Source organism: Siphateles boraxobius, unplaced genomic scaffold, assembly GCF_051911475.1.
Source record: "Siphateles boraxobius isolate OS27281-9 unplaced genomic scaffold, OSU_SipBor_1 35, whole genome shotgun sequence".
NCBI lineage: Eukaryota > Metazoa > Chordata > Actinopteri > Cypriniformes > Leuciscidae > Siphateles > Siphateles boraxobius.
This window is the reverse complement of record NW_027508975.1, coordinates 3,362,102-3,388,152: the sequence shown is the minus strand read 5'-3', so window position 1 is coordinate 3,388,152 and position 26,051 is coordinate 3,362,102. Positions and strand designations below refer to the sequence as shown.

The following is a 26,051-nucleotide window of genomic DNA, read 5'->3' as shown; positions in this document are numbered from 1 at the left end:
TGCAAACTTGGCACAGCGACCCCTCACACCCCCTCTGCCCACTCTCAGGTCTAGACGCTATATTGGAAAATTTCTAGCACACCACAAATACAAAAGGAATACTGCTATTCTTCTTGTAGCAGAAAAACTTTACCTGTTTTAGGGGAATCGCTAGACTGCTCTGAGGTTACGTCACCTAATGAGAAACAAATGCTGGCGTAGGAATATAACTCCAGTGTTTCATTAATGACTAACTAGGTCAATATGCCTCGTTGTGCTGCGGGAAACCGTGCCCAGATCTGTGTGTCAATCTAGGCTAGACCAGGCACAAAACACACCACCATACAAGACATTACATCGATCCGAGCCCTGCGGCGGTGAAGCAAAGTATGTGATGGGGACAGTATGGAAGTGAGTGCGTTCGGGTGTACGTGGGGGGAAAAAGAAAGAGAAATTAGACTGCAGTCATACCCACCAGCAGAAACTGAGTGAACTCCCCGTAGTTCAGGTGTTTCTTCCTCTCCGCACCAAAGTGAAGCTGAACAAATTCGGAGTTCCAGTCAAAGGGGATGTGCTGGTGAATAGTGGTCTGACTGAAAACTTGTTTCACATCCTCTGAAATCAGAGATAAGCCTGGCATCAGAAATGTCATTGTTGAGGATTGAGTTACAAAAACTATGCATTGTTAGATTTCTATGATTGTACAAGCAAAACACGTGTCTAAAGGCAAAACTTTTTTTGGTGAACACAAGGCATCAAACTTATTATTATTTTTTTTTATTTAAACATGGAAATATGCAAAGTTAAAGCATTTAAAAAAAAATAAACATTATGTAATGAATTATATAATATACAAGTTATTAAAAATAATTTTAGATTCTGCACTATTTGAAGTTAATAAGTACTTTTACAACATTGAACGTGACATTGTACAGAAAGTCAGATTCTCTTGCTCTTTGAAACATTTCAAATCATGCCTAAAAATATGATCATCAGACTGTGGCGTTCATTAAATAAAAATTAAGAAGAAAAACACTAAGACATTGTGATATTCATGTTCATTTTTCAATTCAACTGTTCACTCATGCTGATGATATAATTAGTAATGGTGCTGTCAAAACGATTAATCGCGATTAATTGAATCTAACAAAGTTTGTAAATACATAATATATATATATATATATATATATACAATATATATATAATGAAACATTTTTATTAAATGAGAAAGAAAATGCATCATTGAATTGAAGAACATGACAATAAAAGCTAAGAAAAATGGGGTTGAACATTTTGCAGAGAAGCACTCCTCATGAAGCGCACTCCTCATTTTTCTCATTTATGGCAAATTTTATACAGTAATCAGTCGTACAGCAGATGCTTTTTATAGTATTACAACAGAGTTCCACTGTGGAGCTACTCCAGACCTTTATTTTATCAGTGTTTATGAACCTGTCAACACTTCTCAGTCCTTCTTTCGTTATATCGCTTTGGAGTTGCATGGCAGCCTGCAAGTTTATTACCTCTAATTCACCTAATTGAAATTGAAGGGGAGAGGAGGGGGGGGGGGGTTAAAAAAAATGCTAGTCATTCAATAATTAAAACCTAAATTTTCCAAACCCTTAAAAAAATAACCCTTCATAATATGACTTGCAATGACAGGGTTTATTAAATGGTGAAAAAAAGACTGTTTAATGTAACAGCAAGAGACCTTTAATGCTTTTAATGACATTAAGAGGGTTATAAACGGGAGGCTCCTGTTCATTTTAACACAGAGCGGCATTTCATTTTCCTATACCCTCTGTAGTGCATCACAATAAAGTGATTCTGACATGACCATAATCTTTGTCAGAAGTTATTTGCTATTTATGTTGAGGTGACTGCAGCAGTTCAAAAACAGGTGTATGAGACAAATACTGCCTATACATTCTCATTACAGCTCAACCTGACGACATGAGCAACAAGAAACCATTGAACGGCAAATCTAAATAACCGTGTCATATGTATATGAAATACGCATGTGACCATGCATTCTCTGATCTTATTCCCTATTGACTAAAACAGGTTGATGAAAGTCTCTTTCTCTCCGCCTAGGCACTTTGGGTAGTGCATTTGAAATGGGCTGATCTGACAGGTCTCGCCTACAAAAGGCAAATTAGACTATTTATGTCAATTAGGGAAATTTTACGCATGAGACACACATGCATTCTTCTTGTGCCAAGTTCGTTTGCAACATGAATGTAACTGTAAATGCAGCATCTCATACTATTGGTGTATTCAAATCCTTTGTTCTTAGTCTGAAATCAAATAACCGCAATGAATGTACAGCGGAAGATTATACTGATCGTATTGTGTTTGAAATCAATCTGCATTTTAAAGTGGCTTAACTGATTCTGTAAAACTTCACTAAGTGACATGAATCTGTCCGTCTAAGCAGGAATTCAGAATAGACTTCTTCACATTAGGCCGGTGACTAAACATAAGATGCTTTGGAGTTAAACTCGATAACCTAATTGATTTAGGCATTCAGCTGATACAATTAGTGATTATTTGGCCAAAATATGGAAATTCATGTGAAGGAAATTCATTTGAATTAAAATTCCTGTGATGAAACTACAATCTTAAACTAAAATATACTAAGACATCACACACTTTTTATCATTTAAATGTGCAAAACAAAACAAAATCAGTGTTCTTACTGAAAGTGAAGTACCTAAAACCTTAAACTAAAAAAATACTAAAAACATCACACACTTTTTATGGTGGCACTTTATTTTACAGTCCTGTACCCCATGTACGTACTATGCACAATAACTGGGTAATAACTAGGTACTAACTATGAACCTAAACCTAACCTTAACCCCTGTAGTTACCTTATATTACCCAGTATATTCTTAGGTAAGTACACTGTCAGTACATGCAAGTACATGTAAATAAAGTGCAGACCTTTTTATCATTTTAATATGCAAAAAAAACAACAAAAAAAACAGAACAGAACCAAACCAAACGAACCCAAAAAACGTTGTACATGTGAGTACACATACTGTAATAAAGTGCAACCATTTTATCATTTAAATGTGCAAAAAAAAACGGGTGTTCTTACAGTAAATTCACTGATCCGCAAGGCTTTTGAATGCCTAAATAAAAGACACAAATGCTCAAAAAACATTTATATATACACTATTAAAAATTAACAGATTAAACAGCTTTTCTGCAAGTAATATAGCTAATTCTCGTAACTGTAGGCTGTTTGACATTGCCAAGTAACACAGCAGCTAGGCCCATTTTCACAGAATGTGCGCGGACACAGGTGAACTTTTAACAACATTCAAACGCAGCTCATCCAATCAGAATTTCCAGCCTCAACTCTGTTTTATAAAGAGCATTGTACACTTACCAAAAGTTGCAACGCCATTTCCAGTTTTGTCGAAGAGCTGAAAGGCGACCATGAAGAGAGCATCCGGAGCACACAGCACCGACTCAAACGCCAGAAACTCCTGGAAGGAGATCAACCTGATGGAGACAAACAGACTTACAGCCTACATATTGTGGACACTTCACTTCACCAGCCTGGCATTACATTATTGAATGATGAGAGGGTATCACTCGCTGATTACTGCTTCTCGTCGCCAAACAAAAAAAGGTAGCACATATTTTCATTGTGAACACTTGACACTTGAGTGATTTGTTCAACTGTAATTATCAGCCTAAAATTATGATGTACAAAACATCTAAACACACAGTCCAGCTTCAATTCTAGGCCCAGAGATTAAGTGAATGACAAAACAATTTGACATAACAGGCTTTTCAATGATCCCAATCTTGATTGAAGTGCTTCCAATTTGACTGTCAAATGTCATTACCCTACTGAAAATGGGACCAGTTCATATAAGACCCCCAGAATGGTTGGGAACTCAGTAAATCATGTGATTACAAGAGAATCAACCAACCAACAAGTCATGCAGCAGTACAGTAAGGAAATGATCAGGAAGAATTACTGGTATACATGTACACTACCAGTCAAAAGGAGACACAATGTTTTGATGTACAGGTTTATACTTAATGTCTGAAATGAATTCATATATAAATATGTATAGTTACAAATATATTAACTATATTTATTTAAATATATTTATAAAATAATTACATAAATGTAAAGAAATTCATACTTGAACAGATTTGCTAACATGTTAAAAAGTCTAAATGATTAGGTGTGCTCAAACTGCCAGTGCACATTTTGAGAAGCCTTCATATATTTGGCACGATTTTAAGCTTATTTCATTAGTTCCTATTTGTGTGATGATTTTACAGTAAATGGGTTCTATTGTTCGACAAATAATCAAGTATACTAGCAGAAAGATTTAAAAAATTATATCAATAAAAGGGGAACACTAACAGCACTACTTCTGCAAATGACTAAAAGTTTGAATCATAATGGAGAGCATGACATCAGAAAACACATAAACATGCACACAAGCGCACACACACACACACACACACGAGCGTATCTACCTCATCAAATAACCAATTTCAGCATTCATAGGAAACCCTGGGGACCATGCAATCTAGTCTTTATTTAAGCGCAGTTCAAAGTTGCCTCAACTCCATTATGAATTTCACAAATGGATACAGCAATTACTCGAGGTCACTGCTAACGAGCAGTCCCAATGCATGCATCTCTAATTTATTTCAATTTCCAGGGAGCAATGATTACATTTTCGTGGCCACTCTAATTAATTTTGTTACTGATGAAATTCAAAGGAACTGAGAATTTGTGCGCTTCCAGCATGCAAAATCAGCCACATTGTGGAGTCAAGAGTAATTGTTTTATTAACTAAGCTGACAGTAGGAGAACAGGAGCCTGCTGTTCCAGAGTGGGTGGAGAGCTACAAAGGCGATCCGCTGGGCCCGGGCGTCCATGATTAACAACAAAAAGCAAGGAGAGATGATACAAATGCTGATGCTTTCACAAAAAGGAAAGTCTGAAAAACTCAGCGAGTGATTATGCTGCCTTCCCGTGCCAGAAGAATGATCAGTTTCCTAGTTAAAAATTGGACATGAACGCCCTCTCAAGGTGTATTTACCACTGGGAAGCTCTGGGATAACGTGCTATCAGAAGTTTCCTACTTCCCACTTCTGAAGTCGTGATTACGAGCTCGTTGCATTCAAGTGCTTTGTTTTTGGAAAGAACAGGAATCCTGGAGGACACCAGGTTTATTATTGCCTATTTAGGTGGTGGTGATGGCGTAATCACTGAAACGATTAGGTGGTGACGGCGCAGTGGATAAGACACATGCCTTTGGTGTGAGAAACCCGGGTTCGAATCCACTGTGAGACACCAATGTGTCCCTGAGCAAGACACTTAACCCCTAGTTGCTCCAGAGGCATGCGACCTCTGAATTATAGCAATTGTCAGTCGCTTTGGATAAAAGCGTCAGCTAAATGTAAATGTAAAATGCATTTATTGGGAAATTCTTATTAAAGCCAAAATGTTTTTAGTGTCCCATTCATTGACAACCATAAAAACATTCACTGCACTATCTAGATAGTCAGCTTGCTGGCAATTCTGGAATTCCTGTCAAATACAGGCTATTTTCGCTGTGTATAAAACATACAATACGCTTCAAATTACTTTTCATATATGCAGCCTAAATATGCACTAGTTTAAAGACAAGACGATGTAGATGTTGTGGAAAAAAAACTTGTTAAGAATTCGAGTCACAGAGCAGTCATTCTCCCCTCCGTTTATGGCTCGCTCAACTTAGAAACTTGGGCGTCAAAATTATCCCGAAGCTTCCCAGTGGTAAATATGACTTGAGAGGGGGTTAATGTCCTAAGAAACTCGTATTTACGATAATTCTGATAGCACATAAAGGCAGCATAATTTTGAGTTACTGAGTAGAGCGGGCCACAATCTTTAAACATGGCGGAGGGGAGAATGACTGCTACTTTACTAGTTTTTTCCACAACAGCCATATCGCCTTGTCTTGTCGTTAAAGTAGTGCATATTTATGAATAATTCTTTGAAGCATATTGTATGTTTTATACTCAGCGAAAATAGCCTGTATTTGTCTGAAATTCCAGCAAGCTGACAATCTAGATAGAGCGGTGAATGTTTATATGGTTGGCAATGAATGGAACACTAAATAGCATTTTGCCTTTAATAAGATTTTCCTAAGACATAGGCAAGAATAAACCTGGTGTCCTCCAGGATTCCTGTTCTTTCCGACAACAAAGCACCGAGCAACAAGCTCATAATCACAACTTCAGAAGTGGGAAGTAGGAAATTTCCAATAGCACGTGAAGGCAGCATTAAAACGCATCTCTGACACTGGAAACCATTGGAAGGCAAGGAGAGACTTCAAATCACCAGTTGGTATCGCTTTCATTTCAGATCAGCTTGATGGTCACTGTAATTGATTTTGGAGTGTATCTGCATTACATGCCCTCCAATCAACATGCACAAAAATGAGTTGTGCATGTAGTTTCCCCAGCGCCACGCTAGACGTGAGGCTTATGATGGTTGATTAGCGGTTCCTTGACTACTAGAGAACAATTACACCGGTACACAAACACACTAAGATGCTGTAGCCATGTAAAACAAACTAAACCAAAGCTCAAATAATAACCCTGACAAAGAACATTTTCCAACCATAAACTAAAATGGCACAGAACCAGAAGTGTAACACGGGGAATGCAAAAAGTTTTATGTTTCTCAAATATGACACTGAAACGTTTTTAATAATAAGGACAATTCATGTGGAACTTTGTTTTTCTAAACACAAAAAAACCTAGAAAATGTTACATATGCTACAATTTAAAAGTCTGGGGTCAGTAAAAAAAAAGTTTTTGAAAGAAATTAATACTTTTTAGCAAGGACTTTAATTGACAATAAAGACAGGTATAATGTTACAAAAGATAATCATGGTTTCCACCAAAATATTAAGCAGCACAACTGCTTTCAACATTGACAATAATAGGAAATACTTTTCAAACACCAACTCGGATCACGTGTCACCGAAGACTGAAAATTCAGCTTGGCATCACAGAAATAAATTACATTTTAAAATGTATTAATACAGAAAACAATTATTGTAAATTGCAATAATATTTCACAATATTATTACTTTTACTGTATTTTTGTGCAGTCTTGGTGAGCATAAAAAACACATTTCCACAAATTAGAAGAGGAACATACTGTAGAAACAAATAAATAAGTTGATATTTTTGTCAAATAAAATAATATAATGCTGCTATTAATTTTCAATGTTTACGCTAATCAAAACAGAAATACGTTTGTACAAAGTATTTCCGTATATCTCCCAGCGGGTGCCACGCACCTTTAAATTGTGTTGTTTCTAAAACCGAGAGGTGCTGGTAAACACTGTCCTTAGCAGAAACACTATTTACAGACTTATTATTTCAGTGGTTTAGTGTTGTAGCTTTTATCCGTGACAGGTGAAGAGAGAGCACCTTCAATAAGCTCTGGCCCTGTCATTGTCACTGACAAGCGTAGATGCGGAGGGACGCGGGCTGGTTTAGCTTTTTGAGTGCATACCTCAGACCAGACTGAAACCACATGGGCACGGACTGCCATTTTCTCAGCATGCGTTCTTTACAAAGTTTTAACCCCCAAGATGCTACGGAGTTTCACACTTGAGGAATTTTTCCATCAAAAATGGAGAGGGGAGAAAAGATAGAGGCAGAAAAGGAGAGAATGTCTGGCAGATCTTTGAATCAGCAGGGAAGTCTACATGTGTTGAATGACTGATTCAGAACCGTTGGCAGGATGCCGCTCAAACAGGGCTCAGTGAATAAAGGAGAAGTGATTCAGTGCCTGATGGATGTCACCATATCACTTGATTTATTCCAGCTCAGGAGGAGGTAGAAAATGCATCATGCTGTTTGTATCCATCTCATGAAACAGAGATAACCTGTGAATCATCTCAATCAGATGAAAACCTACCTCGGTTGTAAAACACTTGGTGTTCAGCAAAAACATGGGAATCGGCACCCACACAAACAGAGCTTTTAGTTCTTGAAGCTTTATGATTTTGAATACATTTCAATATTATAGCAAGCTTCACTTGTACAAAAATATGAACCGCTGCTAGAACTTTTTCACTGCAATTCTGGGACGAAGGTCTTAAAATGAACGTTTCTTCATTTGCAACATTCCGCAATCCTGACGGCATGAAGGTCCTGACCACAGCCGCCACTACGACCAAACCTCAGAAATCCATATATATACAGATCTTTCTTTAACTAGCTCAGTAAGTAACATGCATTTTGTGAATAATATTTAAAAAATCCAAAGATACACCGAAAAGCACAACGATTATATTTCCAAAATCTTGATTAAATCAAACAATCCCCCTATTTTTTTCCTCAAAGCCCTGCAAATAAATAAAAAAAATCATGTTCTGAAAGAGAGCTCAAGCCATGATTCCCTAATAGTTATCCGTTAATAGCTGAGATGCAGCAATTTATCCATCCTCAAAAGTCGCACAAAGCACGAGAGCTGAATGGCACAGGCAATTACAGTGCGTCTGTACCTCTCCCGGTCTATGGCAGCCCTAATAATGCGTGCTGCATGACCACATGCACGCGGCCCGGCTGGTTGCCACGGTAACGCACAATCTTTTTGGACTTACGCTTGCGTATCATTGCCCATCATTATGTATCATTAAAAGCATACATATTAATGCAAAAAGGGGTTGAGCCGTGCTGCCTGAAAGGAGCAGCACCTGAACAAAGTGTGGTGTGTTAAGATGTCTGACCCTTCATCCTAATGCAGGATTAAAAGCAGAAGATACCGCCACATAATCCACATCCATTTCACAGCAGACGCTTTGTTTATGAATCAAATGAACTATGAACTGTAATTTACACAAGTCGTGAATTATTAATGAAAAACACAAATTTACACTGTGTGTTGGTCATTATTGTTTGGTTGCACAATTTGATTTTTTTTTTTTTTCAAACTAAAACCTGCGGTTTAAGTGCAACTCAAGCTTTTATCAGCAGCAATCCAAATAAATACTAACCCATCTTTGGTCTGGTCCAGAACACCTGCCAGTAGAACGGTGGCCTCCTTGGACAGCATTATGTCTGTTTGTGCATGGAGGAACTTGGACACGAAGTCCTCGGGGGACATGTAGTGCTCTCCATTCTTCTCCACACTGGCATACTGTGAAGGAAAAGAAAACTGGGCTAATATTATATATTTAATGCTGAGGCCACTGCAATAAAGAATAGATATTGTAGATACAAATCTGATTAACATTAAATATGTTATTGATGCATTTTATATAATCAACCAGCAAACTCAGAGTAGTCATTGAATTAGTCACTTAATACAGCGCCTTGTACAATGTAGTATTCCATGAAATGTGGCCAATCACATCTCAGTTAAAATCACATATTGCATTAATCACAATAGTAATCTTAAATATTTAGTATTAAAAACCCGAGACAGAATAACCAAAGACAAATTATGCTCACAGTTAAGGACAACATGAACAAAAACAACATAATTTTACAATCATCCAGATGGTAAACCAGATATAAGAAGGCAAGAAAAAGGCTGATTATTGAAAGGAATATTAATTAAGCATGTGTTAGTTTTTTTTGATGATTTGTTGTTAGATTCATTACTTAAAATACGTTATTCATGCAAAGTTTTTTCTCTTGCTTTTAAGGAACTCTGCTTCGTATATTCATGTGAACTTACTAGGAGTTCCATACAGTGCTCGATGCATTTTTAAATTAATCCTCAGGTTTTCTTTCTGTAATGAGAAATTTATTAAATGGTTACATCAGATCTCATTGGCACCAGTGCTTAGATGTTGGGCTGCGTTGCCATCCCTTCATTTACAGACTCTCAAGGGAGATACGAGGTGACATACCTTCAAGAAAATGGACTTGAGCTCTGCTGGATCAGCCCTCTTCATCATAACCTGTAGACATAAACACATTGTGATCTACATATATAACGGATCTACATGTATACATTACGCCCAGTGCTGTCTATTAACATTATTTTATGATAAGTTTATATTCCACTGGTAATGATGATCATTGGTGTTATTATTATTATTAAAAGTATCTTATATCTAAGCAACTCAACTTCAGCTCACTTCAGGAATGTTTAGCATCCTCTAAACCCCATGACACCCATTCAAACACTCCAGCAGACAGTGGACAGGCTATCTACAGGGGTTTGATCCTTCATCAGAGCTCACTGAAGTGCTCTTATGTCTCAATGTCATTGACAGACGTTAACATTCACCCAGGACTGCTAGCAGGCTAACTAGCTCTGTCACACCGGCTACTGTGTACTGAAGGTTATCAGTTAATCCTCGTTTCTCCAGTGTCCCGCGATGATGTTTTCTGGACATATAAGTATGCTTCACGATCAAACACTGCGCTCTTTTCGTCTGCAGAAAGCGACTATGTTTCAGGGCGAAAATAGCGCTTACCTTTACTGCCATGATCAGCTAACGCACAACTATAGCAACAGGAAGACTTCTAGAGCTTGATGACGTTTCCATGGAGATCACGTGCGGGACTGTAGCGACTAGTGCGCGTGGAGGAAACAAAAGCGGATGAAACACTCTCGTTGGTGCAGTCGTCAATCGTGTCCCTATCAAATATGAATATATTGGATAAAAAAATCGGTCTCACACTTTTTAAGGTTCATGATAATGATATTAATCATTTTAGTTTATCAAACTTTAAATAATTTCAGTGCTTTGGTTTGAGCACATGACGTCATTTTCTGGGTGATCACTACGCTAACTTTTCACTGGATTTTTTTAAAATAAATAGTCTTGGTGTTTTCAAACAAAACATTAGGTATCACTATATATTAAAGATATAAAGAGTTGTAATAAGCTATAGTTATGAGTTTAAGTAAAATAAATAAATGAAGAGCAGGATGACATGATGAAAATCTAAAGAACATTAACATTTAAACATAATTTTCTCTTGAAAGTCTTCCTCATTCTATATATCTTCGTAAGCTGTTTTATTCAACCATCGACTATTGAGCAAATAGGAAATGTATAATTTTCCTTGGTATAAAAAAAACATTTAAAGGTGGAAAAGGTCGGGGGATGGGGAATGCGTTTTGTGCTGAAAAGTGTTTTTCTGGTGGCTTCGGGGTCCTTGGAGAACCAGTAGGAACCACAGTGTTTTTCACAGCAGGCTTTCCCGGTCACTCAAATGGGCCTTACAGGGGAAATTCTCTCCCCCCAAATATCAATGGCACCTGCTCTGTTTTTTATTCAGAAATATATCTCAAAAGCGGTTTATATAGTGATGCATTTCTGGTAACTTAAAAAAAAATATATATATATATATATATATATATATGTGTGTGTGTGTGTGTGTGTGTGTGTGTGTGTGTGTGCGTGTGTGCGTGTGCGCGCGTGCGTGCGTGTGTGTGTGTGTGTGTTAAGCAAGTTACCAGAAATGCATTATATATATTATAAAGTAAGTTCTATTAAAGGGAGAGTTCATGCATGAATGACAATTCTGTCATCAATACTTAACCTCATGTCTTTCCATTTGTTTGCACATTTTGAAGAATGTCAGAAACCAAAAAGTTTTGGTAAACATTGACTTCCATTGTAGCCTATGTGGACAAAACAAATAGTAAATTTCATTAAAAAGTATAGCATGTAAATAATACAACCTAAATTATAATTTATTAACACTGATATATTCTAAATATAATGAATAAAACGTCTCTGTGATTGGACTCCCCTGGCTGGATTTGTTGCTGAAGCAGAAGACCTTTGACATGTCTTGGCCAGGGTCACCGTCTGCCTCTCCTGGGACAAACACTTCTTTGAAGAAAAAGACTGCAAGGCTAGACGGACTTCTTGGGGCAAAACCCTCCTATTTTCAGTTGTCTAAACTAAGAGTTTTAAAAATAGAACTACTTATAAACAAATGATTGAACCACTTTGTCGCTCTTTACCACTGGAGTGTCTCTAATAATGGTCAGCGACTGGGACTCCAGAGGTCTCGAGGTTAAATACCTTCTGTTTTAAGTAACACAGGCATGGAGATGCGGTTTACAAAGTTGTGTCTATTTGAGACGTTGACAGTTTAATTATAGTCTTCCATTCACTGATGATGATGATTGACATGACTTAACTTCTCCTTGAGCTCGTCTGCCTCCTTTAAACTTAGACTATTTATCTTTAAAATTTATAACTTCTAAAAGTTAGACATTACATCATGCGTCCAGGTTAGTTGGTCGATCAATCGATCTGTCTGTTGTTTGTTTGTTTGATCCATCCATCTATCTATCTATCTTTCTATCTATCTATTGCTCTATATATATATCTTTCATCTATCTGTCAGTCAAACGATGGTTTAAATATCTATTTACCAATCTATCTATCTATCTATCTATCTATCTATCTATCTATCTATCTATCTATCTATCTATCTATCTATCTATCTATCTATCTATCTATCTATCTATTTATTTATTTATCTATCTATCTATCTATCTATCTATCTATTTATTTATCTATCTATCTATCTATCTATCTATAACTGTCGGTCGGTCTGTCTGTCTGTCTATTTATTTATATATATTGCAGTTCCTTTACTGCAAATTCAATGCAAATCTTGGGGGTTGCATGTATGTAAATATATTTTGATTAGTAAATTACAGTAAATTGTAGCACATTTAATTCTACTTTAATTCTAAACTATTTCAATAGTTGTTGTTTTTTAACCCTGAAACTAGCTCACTAAGTTTAATTTAAATTGCACGTCCAAAAGCACAGTATGCCATTGCTTTTTCCCTTATTGAATGATTTGTCAGCATATGGTTACTGTTTTTCAGTCTGTCTCTAACTAATTTCTCTTTTATCTCTCTCTGAAATGAATCAGACGGCAATCGGATGGTACCTAGAATCTCACTGACAAAAGCAGAATGAGCATTATGAGCTTTGACAGACACAAAAATAAACATGTTTCAACAACATCCAACCAGCTAACTTAGTAAGTCTGGTTCAATTCAATGTGCAAAACAATAAAGAGCTCTGACAATGGACAAATGAGCAGTAAGCAACTGTTGTTCCCAGCTAGACTATTAATGACCAAGGAAAAGCCTGACTGCGCAGTTTGCAAAGTTAAAGAGTAAAGCTGTTCACTATAGATTTCATTGCCCATGCATTTACACTTGTACACACACATCTGTACGCTCCAGTCGCCTGAACCTACTCACTCCTCATGGAGTCCGGCTCCTGAATGAATCTGTTTAACATCTTTCGTTTCAAATGAGAGACTACACTAAACATGCTTTGGGGCATATGGGATGGGCTGAAATTGCCCCTCTGGAGGGACGGCGGATGCGCCGGGGCAGTTTGAGAAGGTCCAGGCAAGCAGGCTTTAGCCATTTCCAAAAACAAGAGCCCACACTCAGACCTGCAACCTGAGAGGACGACGGGTACCCCTCCGCATAAGTGAATCCAGATGCAGGCCGCAAACACTGAGGAGGCGGGCCGAGGCTCTGGACCTCAGATTCCTGCTCTTTCTCAGAGCTGATGATCATAGGAGCTGCTCAAACGCATTGTGGGAGGGAAATGATCAGCCTCGTTCGTCTTTGAACAAAACAAGAACACCAGAAAATCTTTAAGTCTTTTCCTTTTCCTTCTCCTGAGGACATAGCACCTGGCCACAGATCTGGATACAGGCCCTGCTGGAAATCTGGAGAGTTGTTGGCAGCGTTAGAAAGAATCGGAAGCGTGGTCAAAATATAGGGCAATTTTTATATAAATTCAGGAATGTTCTGGACGACAACCTAAATTCTGTACAATATACAGGACACTACCGTTCAAAAGTTTTAGTAATTTACTATTACTAAATTTTGATACTATTTATTTAGCAAACATGCATTACAGTAAATTGCTCAAAAGTGACAGTTAAGACATTTAAAATGTTAGAAAATATTCATTTTTCAAAGAAAAAGTTGTTTGTCTTTCTATTCATCAAAGAATCCTGAAAAATAGAAAATATTCCAGTTTCCAAAAAAATATTAAGCAGTTTTCAACAGTGATAGGCCTAATAATAATAAGAAATGTTTCCAAATCAGCATATTAAAATGATTTCTAAAGGATCATGTGAGACTAAAGACTAGAGTAATGATGCTAAAAATTCAGCTTTGCATCACAGGAAAAAATTGCATTTCAAAATAGAAAGTTGTTTAACAATATTTCACAATATTACTATGTATTTTACTGTATTTTTGATCAAATAAGTCCTGCCTTGGTGATGCAGTGAATGTAGTCATCATTATACTGTATAAAAGGCAACATAATTGAAATCTTTTTGCTAAAGATTACATTTAATAGGTGTTTTTAAAGATTAAATTTCAGATGACAGCAAAGGTTCTCTAAATGTAAAAATATGGCAATTGAGTATGCACCATTACATATCAATGATAATACTGGCCAATGTATATATCCAATATTAAATGTTAACGATACATTTACAAATATATTTAGCCTACTTCTATTACCGATATGGTAGCCTATGATATACTGCTTCCCGAATTGATATGATGTTTTAGAGATTTTCACAACATAAGATGCACACGATGAATGAATGTACATCAACACATAGTTCTTTTCTTTTTATTGTGACATCTGCATTTTGGATGAGGAACAAAGACACACTGCATACTGCGGTTCTCATGGCTACAGAGTGGCCCGTGCAAAACACAAAACAAAAATCACCAAGGATGCATCATGTTACATGTCACTCAATCCATTTCAAGCAAAAACGAACAATCCTGTTCACTGTTCTGTCAGAACTGACGGGAGCCTGTAAGATGAGAGGACAAAAAGTGTTCTCATACAAGAGATGAGCCATTCCAAATAAAGGAGAAGAGCTATTATTTTCTTTATCTGATGTCAAATAAAAACCCATGGAGATCATAATGGAAATGTTGTCTGATATAATATCATTAGCATATTCCAGGAAAATCTGTGATTCTTCTATTAAGGTTTTAATGACGCAGTGCAGTATGTGGACTCCTCACAGTTGTGTATTCTGAGAAAAACGAGTGCGACTCCACACACTCTGCTTCCCTTAATCAGCGGATATGTAACCCAGCACAATAAGCAGTGATTCAAAGCTCATGACAGAACAGCGTTCCTTAGCAGGGAGCCCTTCAGTAACACGTGTCACTTCTAATTTCGACGAGCTGCGTGATGGCCAGCAGACACTCCATCATGAAACACACACCAGTTCTTTGTTTGCTTATGTGTTTCTTTCATTTCCCAATCCCAAACACAGCGGCATGAAACAAACTGCACATTTTCCATTCCATTTCAGTAGGCGTTGCCTGCTTTGGCTCATTTTAAGGAAGTTTGCCACTCAGAGGACAAACGGTTAAATTAAAGATGACTAAATGATGACTACATTTCCCAACATTGAATAAAAAAAAGCTTGAGTTTGTTCTTTGAAATGAGGTTGACAAATGTAAGATTTTGGTTTTCCCATCCTGCATTTAGAAGGAGAAAAAGCAACGTGAATGGGTCATTAATTTGCCATGTTAGGAAAATTACCAGTGAAAGGACTGAATTATTGAATCCTAAAAAAAGAAGGGGGTGTTTTCAGTGCATATTCCCAGTAGGATGTATAGAAAGGAATCAGGAATCAGCACGTTAACCACCTGTTTGTGTGTTTGTGTGTGTGTGTGTGGGGGGGGGGGGGGGGGGGGGGGTTAGAGAGAAAGAAATGGTCCACATGCCTTCATTTGCTGGATTTGTCCTGCCTGAGGCTGAGATTTGGAGCATTGTTGTTGTCTCGTGAGCAGACAGCCGCTCACACATGATAAATTGTTTCCGTGTTGAGCTCGTATTATAAGTCTGTGCCCCCGCCAGGCCTCCCAGGCTCTGAAACCCCAAAGCAGCATTTTTGCAGATTTTACAGTTGCACTCCACATTTCATTTGTTCATGAGTCTATTAGGCCTCCGCACAGCTACCACTTTATTTAGTTGTCAAACTCAGCTATGAAAGCAATTCAAAGTTGGAAAAAAAGATCAAAACACATCATTACCATTTTAGGAGAGATGAACCACTATTTCTGCATAATTTCACACGTATATTATGTAAACACAAACTTTTATGTTAGATGCGATTAATCGTGATTATTTGATTTGACAGCACTGTCATTCTATGTGTATATATGTATGTATATATATATGAAACTCAAACTCACCTTAAAAACCTTAGAAGTCATGATCTTAATTTATATATATTGTTCAAAAAATAATAATGTAATAAAATATATAAATGTAGCCTATATAAACTCCCCTACATTTTTGTACAAACTGCAAAACATTATACACTAAAATAAAAATAAAATGAAAATTAATACTTTTACGCAGCAATGATGCATTAGATTGATCAAAAGTGACAGTAAATAGATTTATAATGTTACAAAATATTTTTTCCCCACATTAACATTCTAAAATAAACGTGTTTCTACAAAACACGTTGGCCACAATTTATTGGCACCCCTAGACTTTTTCATGAGTAAAATATCTCTGAAGTATATCCCCATTACGTAATATTTACCTTTTTTTTAGCACACCAGAGTGACTAGGAACATGAAATTAGTTATGACTTTCACAGGAGTTTAAATATGAGGAAACACAAAGTCGAAATTCCCTTAATCATCCATCACAATGAGTAAAACCAAAGAATATAGATCTGATGTGCATCAAAAGATTGTTGAGCATTACAAAATAGAAAGTGGCTGTAAGAAAATAGCTAAAGAATTGAAAATCCCCATTTTGACCATCAGGGCAATAATTAAGAAGTTCCAATCAACTAAAGATGTTACGAATCTAAGAGGATGTATTGTCTAAATGCATGGTAAGGAGGAAAGCTTGAGTGGCCAAAGACTCTCCAAGGATCACAGATGGAGAATTGCAGAGATTACTTGAGTCTTGGGGTCAGAAAGCCTAAAAAAATATATCAAACAACCCCTACATCACCACAGTTGTTTGGGAGGGTTTCAAGAAAAATCCCCCTCGCTCCTCCAAAAACAAACTCCATATTCAGTTGTCAGACACGACTGGATCTTCAAAAGGGACTGGATTCTATGGTCGGATGAAACAAAACCCACCAGATGTGTTTGGTGCAAACAGGGATAAAAAGTACGCCATGCCTACGGTTAAATATACTGCTGGATCTTATATATTGTTGTTGGGCATCCTGGCCATCTGGACCTGGACATCTTGTTCAGATACATGGTATTATGGATTCTAGCAAATACCAACAGACAAAAAATCAAAATCTGACTGCCTCTGCTAGAAATCTTATAATGGGCCGTGGTTGGATCTTCCATCAAGACAACGGTCCAAAACAAACATCAAAATCAACACACAAAATGAAGCTTCTGCCATGACCGTCCCAGTCCCCTAAACTGAACCCATATAAAATGAGTGGGCAGAACTGAAGAGAAGAAGCACCAACATGAACTTGAAGGATCTGGAGAGATTCTGTATGGAGGAATGGTCTCTGATCTCTGGTCAGTTGTTCTCCAAACTCATCAGGCATTATAGAAGAAAACTCAGAGCTGTTATCTTGGCAAAAGGAGGTTGCAAAAAGTATTTAGTAACAGGGAACCAATAATTGTGGCCAACGTGTTTTGGAGAAAAGCATTTAGTTCATAATGTGATTTCCCCACCACTTTCAATTCTTTTACTTCAATGAAAGGTTTGATTTTTGCGTTTTTTTTGAATGAAGATCAAAAGGATAAACAATGCAGATTTATTTTTTACAGGCATTTTTGATCATATTTACCAGGGGTGCCATTAATTCTGACCACCATGTGACAGTGCTGTCAAATCGATTAATCATGATTAATTGCATCTAACATAAAAGTTTGTTTACATAATATGTGCATATATAATTTAATTTGTAAATATGTCTGTCTGTATATACTATATAAGTGTGCATACACAGACACGCACGTGCACACATATATAAACTTAATAATATACACACACACAAATTTTATTTAACAAACTTGTATGCAATTAATCGCGATTAATCGATTTGACAGCACTAATATATGTTTGTGTGTGTCAGTAATGTCATAAACAAATAAATCAAAACTATCTTATATTGATAGCTCACATTAAACTTTTTTTGGTGACTACATTATTCCAATACTTCAGTGTGTTTTGTTTTTTGATAACTTCACTATTACTCTATAATGTGATCAGTATTAATAATTGACAATGAGTGGTGTGTCTAAACTATTCACTGGTAGTGTATGTTAAGATTTTGTGTATATATTCACAGACACATCAGTCATCGGGACATTGTTATTCACCATTATAATACTTACACTTTAAAAGCTGTTCGATAAACATTAACGGTTTGAGAGAAACCAAAGGTGTACCACTCATCTAAAAGGTCATTTGGAGTCCCTTACAGTTATTGTGGAAATGAGAGACAGTGAGTGAATGAGATGATTAATTAATAACAATTATCAGAGGTCTGATAATCCTCATAATTCAGTGAGGATAACATCAAGAGTGCTTAATTGCCCTGACGAGTCTTGATGTGCTTTGCTCCAGACTGTCCAGGGTTATTAAGTGCAGTGAGTTGCCTTGATATGTTGGGCATGCTTAAAATATGATTGCAGGACTGATGGAATAAAAACAACCCGTAATTGCTGGGTATCGCTGAGCTTGAAGATGATTTAGGAGCCCAGTGGGGAACTACATAAATAAACAAATAAATAAAACCTTTTTACATTTTAAACAAACCACCAAGACCATTCCTAGCAAAATATGACAGTGTAATTAATAAACCATCATTATAGCTTTTTATTTTGGATGTGGTCTTTTTTTTAATCAATTAGCCTAAACTATAACATATAAAACAAAAGACTTTTCAATGTTCGCTTAGTTGAGCTGATAAAACCTGCTTTCTGTTATGACATTTTACTCAATAATTTCTCCTAATATTTACATTAATTTCATTTAGAAATCAAATTGGTTTGTAGCTGTATAGAATTCAGAACACCTAACTAATACTTCTGATAAAACAAATTCCCTTAATAGTTTTGCATAAGCTTAAATAGACTTAAAATAATTTATTGATTTAGTAATGTAAATTAGCAGACATTTGTATATATGTACATTTAGAAATACATTTTAATGATGCATATAGCATTTTATACATTTATTTATTATGTATTTATTAATGTTACTATGTATAAATAAATCAATGGAAATAATTTCCTATGTAGAAGTCATCGAAATGTCTCTCTAGCGCAAAATGACGGACAAAACAAGGCTTTGTTTTTGTAGTGACACAGCAAAACACTGTAATATTTCCAAATGCCACGATAGGCTCTACAGGCAAATGAACAGCAGAGAAAATAAAGAGTAACAGCCAATACCACCCTAAGTGACTTCTTTTTTTTAGTGCAACGGTCCATACATTGGAAAAAGAAAGACAGACAAAGAAATGCATATAGAGAGAGAAGGGGCCTGAAATGAGGTTAACACACTCACTTACACTGATACACATGTCCTTTTAAGGTCTCTCAATGGGGGAACCCTCATCTGTGTCTTCAGAAGGTTTTTTTCACCCTCAATAAACAGGCCAACCATTGTCACATGGAGGGCTCTCGTTATTATTTTTTGAAGTAATTACACCTTATTATCTGTGTTTACTTTAGCGAGGGCGAGTGCAGGTGTGGGACAGGGAGTTGTGGGTGGTGGTGATGGGCCGCGCTGCTGAACAGTTGCTCCTGTGAGTCAGTTTTTTTCACTCAAGGTTTGGGCATTGTAGCTGTGCTCTGCCACTAATTTCAGACCCACAAAAGAAACGTGCAATTAGGCCTATTATTGCAGCAGCTGCGCTCCCTGCACGACGGCCCCCTGTCTTCTCTTGGCTCATGCCGGAGATGCTTGCTGTGGTCGCAAACACCCCAGTGCGACCGCAACACCCATCCTATGTGTGACAGAAACACCACAGAATGAGCAAATTATAAACTTTAGTATATCTCGATATAGATATATCAAATTATATCAGTATATAAAACTAAAGTGAGGTGTGAATTCATTTTTCATTATAATAAAACATTACATTTAATTCTATTTCCAGATGGTATTGATATTTTTTGAATTAACACATATAGCATATAGCATGTTGTAATTGATCAAAAGTGACAGTAAAGAAATGTATAATGTTACAAAAGCTTTTATTTTAAATAAATGCTGTCCATTCCATTTGGCAATCAGTTTTCGCAAAAATATGAAGTAGTTTTGAACTGCTTTCCACATTGATAATAATTAGACATGTTTCTTGAGCAGCAAATCAGCATATTATAATAATTTCTGAAGGATCTTGTGACACTGAAGACTGGATTAATGATGCTGAAAATTTAGCTTTGACATCACAGGATTAAATTACATTTTTAAATATATTAAAAACAGAAAACAGTTATATTTTACATTGTAATATTTTTTCTAAATATTACTATTTTTATGTAAATGAATGCAGCATATGTGAAAAAGATACTTCTTTCAAAAAAAAATTAAAACAGTAGTTATTATTTAAATGCACTAAAATTCACCCCGTTTCAACTTAAAAAAAGTTCAGTCGCTGCCTTCAATTTTTAAGTATGATGAAAATGGCTGATTAGTCATTTCAACTTAAATTATATTACACTAACTTAAAAAAAATCGAGTTCAGTCTCGTATAACGTATTAAAAAAAAGTTGAAATTGCTTATTTTCATGAGTTAAAGTAATGTAAAAACAAGTTGCTATGACTTACTTATAGCAGTTATTTTTTTTACATTGTGTTTAACGTTTACATATATTCAAAAATATCTTATATATTGTATTTAAAGCATTGCACCTGACTGACTCATACATTTAAAAAAAAAGTTTTAGATTTGTCGCCATTGATTTCAGGTCAGTACGAGTGACCTGTTGACAGAATTTAAAAGGATCCAAATTCACTATCAATTGCTAACAGGACAAAAGAAATAATATAGTGGAAAATACTATATGCGTTCTTAATCATTCTCTTGAGCTGTGAAACTGAATTTTTGGGAAAGCCACAAAGACCCACCTTGCTCAAACACAAGAGGCCAATCTTCCGCCTTTAGGCACAAACAAAATGGCCCTGGAATCTCCAATGTTGCTCTCACTTAGTGATTTTCACACCTCGATGGCTCTCTAACAATTAAAATAATGATCCAGCGCAGAGCACTTATTTTGAAGGGCATGGGTGGATTTACATGTTATGATTGTGTGCGCCTGCAAGATGTGGGTGTCCCTGATGTCAAAAAAAGAGGATGTAATCATAAATTTGACATCAAGTCATTAAAGTCAGATCCAACTCAAAATCTATTCAAAAACACATAGTTCAGCAAGTAGATGCAGCCTCATAAATGTACACTTAAGGGCGCTTAACACTTGAATTAGTTAACCCTGGGTCATTCTAAACCCTGGGTAAACAGAATCCCGGGTTAACTTTATTCACGTTTCACTCTGCTTCTACTAGACCTGGGGTTAACAATTAATTCTGGCTATTCTTAACACTGTACTTTCCTAAACCACGTCCTTATTTGTGGTGTCACTGATTGGACGAACGTGGCACGCGATATGTATTTCCATAAAGACTCTAGCATTGCGCATCCTCATATTATACTGTATACTGCCAAATATCAAGTTTATCCTTATCGGACTATAAAGGTAAGAATGAAATTGATGCATTTTCTGTAACCATCTCACATTTTTCACCTAAAATGCTGAAACTGCTGTTTATACAACAAGGTGAGTTACCATGACTGCAAAAAGCACATGAATATGTGATTGGCTGTCAGTTGCGAAGCATGTAGCCTAAACATTCTAACGCCGCATCGTTTCACACTGTACAAGTTCAGCACAGATCAGTGGTTTAGCACCGGGTTAACAGCCCAAAAGCAGTACTAACTCTGCTCCGGAGCTAGGTTTCATAAACCCGGGTAAAAAGCGGTGCTAACCCCGCTTCTTAATTACAAGTATGAAACATTCCTGTACCCGGGGTTAAAAGCTGGGCCTAGAACGACGTCGATAACCAGGGGTTAAGCGCAGTGTGAAAAGCTCATAGCTATAACAAACTAATTTGATGTATGTCGTAGCCAAACATGCATCAAGCAAATAATTTCATTCATTTACAAATTATATTTTGAATTTTGGGGAGAGAAAATACGCAATTCAAGGCTTTAAAACATGTGCAAAATGATGGTAGACTCCTCTGCAGTAGGAGATGCCTTATTGGCATTGATTTCAGCTCATTATGTCCTTGGGACGCATAGCCACAAATCCAGAGAAATCATTTTGCTGGGGGGAGGGGGGCAAATTGGCTTCTGGTTCTGTGTGGGAGCCCTCGCTGTGAAGAGCAAAAGAGCAGGGCCCGGTCGGGAGTGGGCAGGCCCAGGCAGGACCGGCTGGGGGCTCACGCTGTGACCACCTCCGTGCCTCAGAGACAAACACTTCACTGGATAATCTCCCCACCAGAGACTCTGCTAAGCCCCATGGATGCAGGGGGAAGAGTCAAGGCACAGGGGAGCAGTTTCAGATCAGGGCCCTGGATGTGTGCAGCTGCATCACTGAATGTTACATGAAAGTCTGCTCACTGCCTAACAATATGTACCAGACTTTCCTGTGCTGTTTAGAAAAAAAACAAAACGATTACAAATCATGCATGCAAAACAATGAAACAGAAAATAGAAGAAGAAAACTGAAACAGAATAGGGAAAACATTTCTTTATTATCACAATTATTAACAAACGTTGCAAATAAGAGAGGGGGGAAAAAAACATTGATATCAGTTTCAACTGACCCGTTTTACAACGATGGGCTTCTTACAGAAGTAATAAAAGAAATCACATTTTCTATTGACAGAACAAGCTGACAATATGCAAATGCGGGAAATTTTCAGCTGAAGTAATCCACAATTAAGAGGTTTCCATCTTGTATCCGTGTTTTTCAAGCTCCGCTCTTAAAAGAATGGAAAAAGGTGGGGGAAAAGTTAAAAAGTGCATTAACTCTCAAAAACAAATATAGAAAGAATTAAAATTGACCCTTCGCTAAGCCACGCCCGAAAACCGCCACTGGCCAATCGTGTATTAGCAACCGTAATTAGGCGCGGGAGGTCTGGCAAGCTTTCGAGCGAGGGAAACATGCCGAAGCGTTGTGCGTATGGATTGTGCAAATCTGATACCCGGTATCCTAAAAGTTTGGACGGGGGAGTGGAATTTTTTTCCTTCCCGAAAATCTAAAAGCCAAGGGGAGAAATGATGTGCGTGATCGAGCAGTGTGAGAGACCCCATTCACATCTATGTCGACAGGATTCACAAAAACACATATTGCTTGGAAATAATGACGGTTCATTGTTCATAATGCATATATTTTAATGTAAAATAAGACAAGACGGAGACTCACTGACATACTTTAAAATATATTTCAGCATTTTGTTAATTGACGGCCTACTACCCCTGACTGAGTAACTTTAACCCAATCCGATCGCGGCTCTCCCGGTGTTAGTGTTATTCCCCAAGATTGACGGAAAAACTGTTTGATTTATAATTATTAGATTATTTTCACATTTCACTTGCCCTGCTGTGCACGAACATAGCTGTTCCTCAATTTGTGTGTTTCCCATTTGAATGGTCAGTGTATGAGGCGCTGCTGCTGCGCTGGGACTATAGGCTTTAGCTTCAATTTTTATGGAATTATTCTCTAACCGGTTGCATATTATGTCGTTGATATAGTCCCTCGAATGCATACTGCAGTCCCTTTTGTCTTGCTCTCTCAGGTATTTCACATGTTCGCCAAAAATTACTAATTATCTCATTGGGAATGTCTGACACCGGTGCATACACACTGTAATAGACGTGCCGGGCGCGAAAGCTTGTCAGGCGTAGCAACAGTAACTAGGGAGGGCAGGGCTTTGCGAAGGGTCAATTGGTAGAAGTATTACAATTTTCACATTAAAAACATTTGTATCATTATTTATTAATTTATTTTAAATAGCTTTTTATATTTAAAAATGTATTTCTAAATTTAATATTAAAACTCAAATTCAATATTTACATATATTTAACTTAATTTCAAAGAGTAAATCATAAAATTACAACTTTTTTTGTACTATGTTTTCCCAATTAAGTCACAAGTCTCAATAATCATGCATCATCATATACATTCACAAAACAAACATTTCCAGTGTTTAAAAAATCAAAAGGTGTTTCACAAGAAATGTCAATAGATTTATAGCTTCCAGGTTTTAGGAAAAGGGAAATTAATGTGTTTACTATGGGGAACGAATGGAAAGCAGTAGCCTAACTATTCAGATTAGTGATCTAGCCTACTCATATTTTTTTCAACTTAAAATATATATGCAAGCATATTTCATGGCCGTATTTAATGAGGTCAAGTCCTCACACATAGGAAAGTTCATAAATGTGGTTTGATGCCACCATGAGCGTCGGTTAGCCATTGGACATTGGATCCCTTAGGGAACGTTTTCTTCTAAATGAGTGGAACCACACAAAAATCTTTAGCAAAAAAAGTGGTTTTCACAGGCTCTAGCAATAGACAACACAATATAATATGCATGCCTAGCAGGATTTATTCACTGTGAATTTAGATAAGGCTAGTACAATCCACGTTTAGTACTTAACCATCTTCTTCTCCGTTTCGTATTTATAATTACACAAATTCAGTAAGTAAATACCTACCTCAGCTGATTAGAAAAGTCATCCTCAACATTGTCATCATCCCAGTTATCTTCCCAAACATGAGCATCCTCATCTTCATCCAGGCCTGTCCAGTCTGGGAATGGCAACAAATCAATGAGGCTGATGACTTACATACATAGGCTAGCCCAGCTCCACACGCACACTAAGTTAGTCACTCTGTATAGTGTGGAGCTGTACAGAATCTATTCATTTCACCCAACATTAATAAACAAAAGTCGCCCAATCATTTTCTATGCATTTAAATTCCAAAGCAACAGAGAAATAATTACTGCAAACAATGTTAAACTGTTAGCTTTAGCGGTGCTTAAAATGCTAACTACTAATAAATGCGTAGTGATGTTGTTTCTTTACGTATGTGGACTTTGAGAACTCAAGTATTTTATAAAAAAAATACTATAATAGATTGTATTTAATTCATAATTTTCCTTTTCGAGAGCGACAAACCAACCATTTGTTGAATAAAGCAAATCATGTTCTGTCGGTTAGCATAGCAATGCTAGCTGAGTCACTGTCTTATTGTGGGCGTTTATTTACCCCTTAAATTAACAAACCAGCGTATTTCTACTAAAACACGATTAGTTTCAGTTCACTTACCCTCTGCTGGGAATTCTTCAAATTCATCATCTTCCTCCAACAGCCCCAAGTCCACTGTTTGTTTCTTCTCTGACATCTCTTGCTAGCGATTCAGCCGTTCAACACAGCTTCTCATGGATGCTCGACGTAATAACCGAATGTGATGTGCGCATGCGCATTGCTAGAGTCTACATAATGGCTTATGACCTTATGACATGCGGTTTCACTGCCATTATTATATGAGCCAGCAAGCAGTTTGAAGTGATTATTTGTGAAGGTTCTCTGTATGAATATGGCTGAATTAGCCTTAATCTTTTTATTTATTTATTACTTGTTTGTGTGTAATTTGTTATATTTTTCATATAGGAATATGAAGACTTCAGATGCAAAGGCTTCTAAGTCCGTTATTTTTCTTTAATATTACAATTTTTATCAGGCTCCTATGTATAGGTTTCTACCTAAGTACAGAGATTTCTGAATGGGCTGAGGCTGGGATTTGGTGAGTTTGAAGTGAAATTTGATGAGCATAGGCTACTATGTGTGGAGAGCATTCACTCAATATTATTATCTCATTTTCGAAATAGGTGGCATTTTAGAGGCTTTTGCATCATAGGTTTTCATATATATATATATATATATATATATATATATATATATATAGCCTATCATAAAAAAAACATTTA

At 36.7% G+C, this 26,051-nt stretch overlaps 2 protein-coding genes across 5 annotated transcripts in view; both read right to left on the bottom strand.

Annotated features, from left to right (window-relative positions):
* slc25a13 (solute carrier family 25 member 13) overlaps positions 1 to 10,557 on the bottom strand; it is a 40,148-nt gene extending 29,591 nt beyond the window's left edge. For 2 of the 4 annotated variants that reach the window (XM_077196080.1, XM_077196081.1), the window contains exons 1-4: positions 9,888 to 9,956; positions 9,027 to 9,169; positions 3,377 to 3,492; positions 455 to 594 (exon numbers count right to left, since the gene is read on the bottom strand). In XM_077196080.1, the coding sequence (XP_077052195.1) occupies positions 455 to 594; positions 3,377 to 3,492; positions 9,027 to 9,169; positions 9,888 to 9,956 (468 nt within the window). Of the gene's footprint in view, positions 1 to 454; positions 595 to 3,376; positions 3,493 to 9,026; positions 9,170 to 9,712; positions 9,768 to 9,887; positions 9,957 to 10,460 lie in introns of those variants that run through there. The other 2 variants (XM_077196083.1, XM_077196082.1) reach the window with 2 other exon arrangements.
* A 12,229-nt stretch (positions 10,558 to 22,786) lies between these two features.
* sem1 (SEM1 26S proteasome subunit) lies at positions 22,787 to 25,544 on the bottom strand. The gene is made up of 3 exons (XM_077196681.1): positions 25,390 to 25,544; positions 24,775 to 24,868; positions 22,787 to 23,035 (listed from the first exon to the last, which is right to left on the bottom strand). The coding sequence occupies exons 1-3, from the start codon at positions 25,463 to 25,465 to the stop codon at positions 22,993 to 22,995; spliced, it is 213 nt and encodes a 70-aa protein (XP_077052796.1). The 5' UTR covers positions 25,466 to 25,544; the 3' UTR covers positions 22,787 to 22,992.
* Between the last annotated feature and the right edge of the window lie 507 nt (positions 25,545 to 26,051).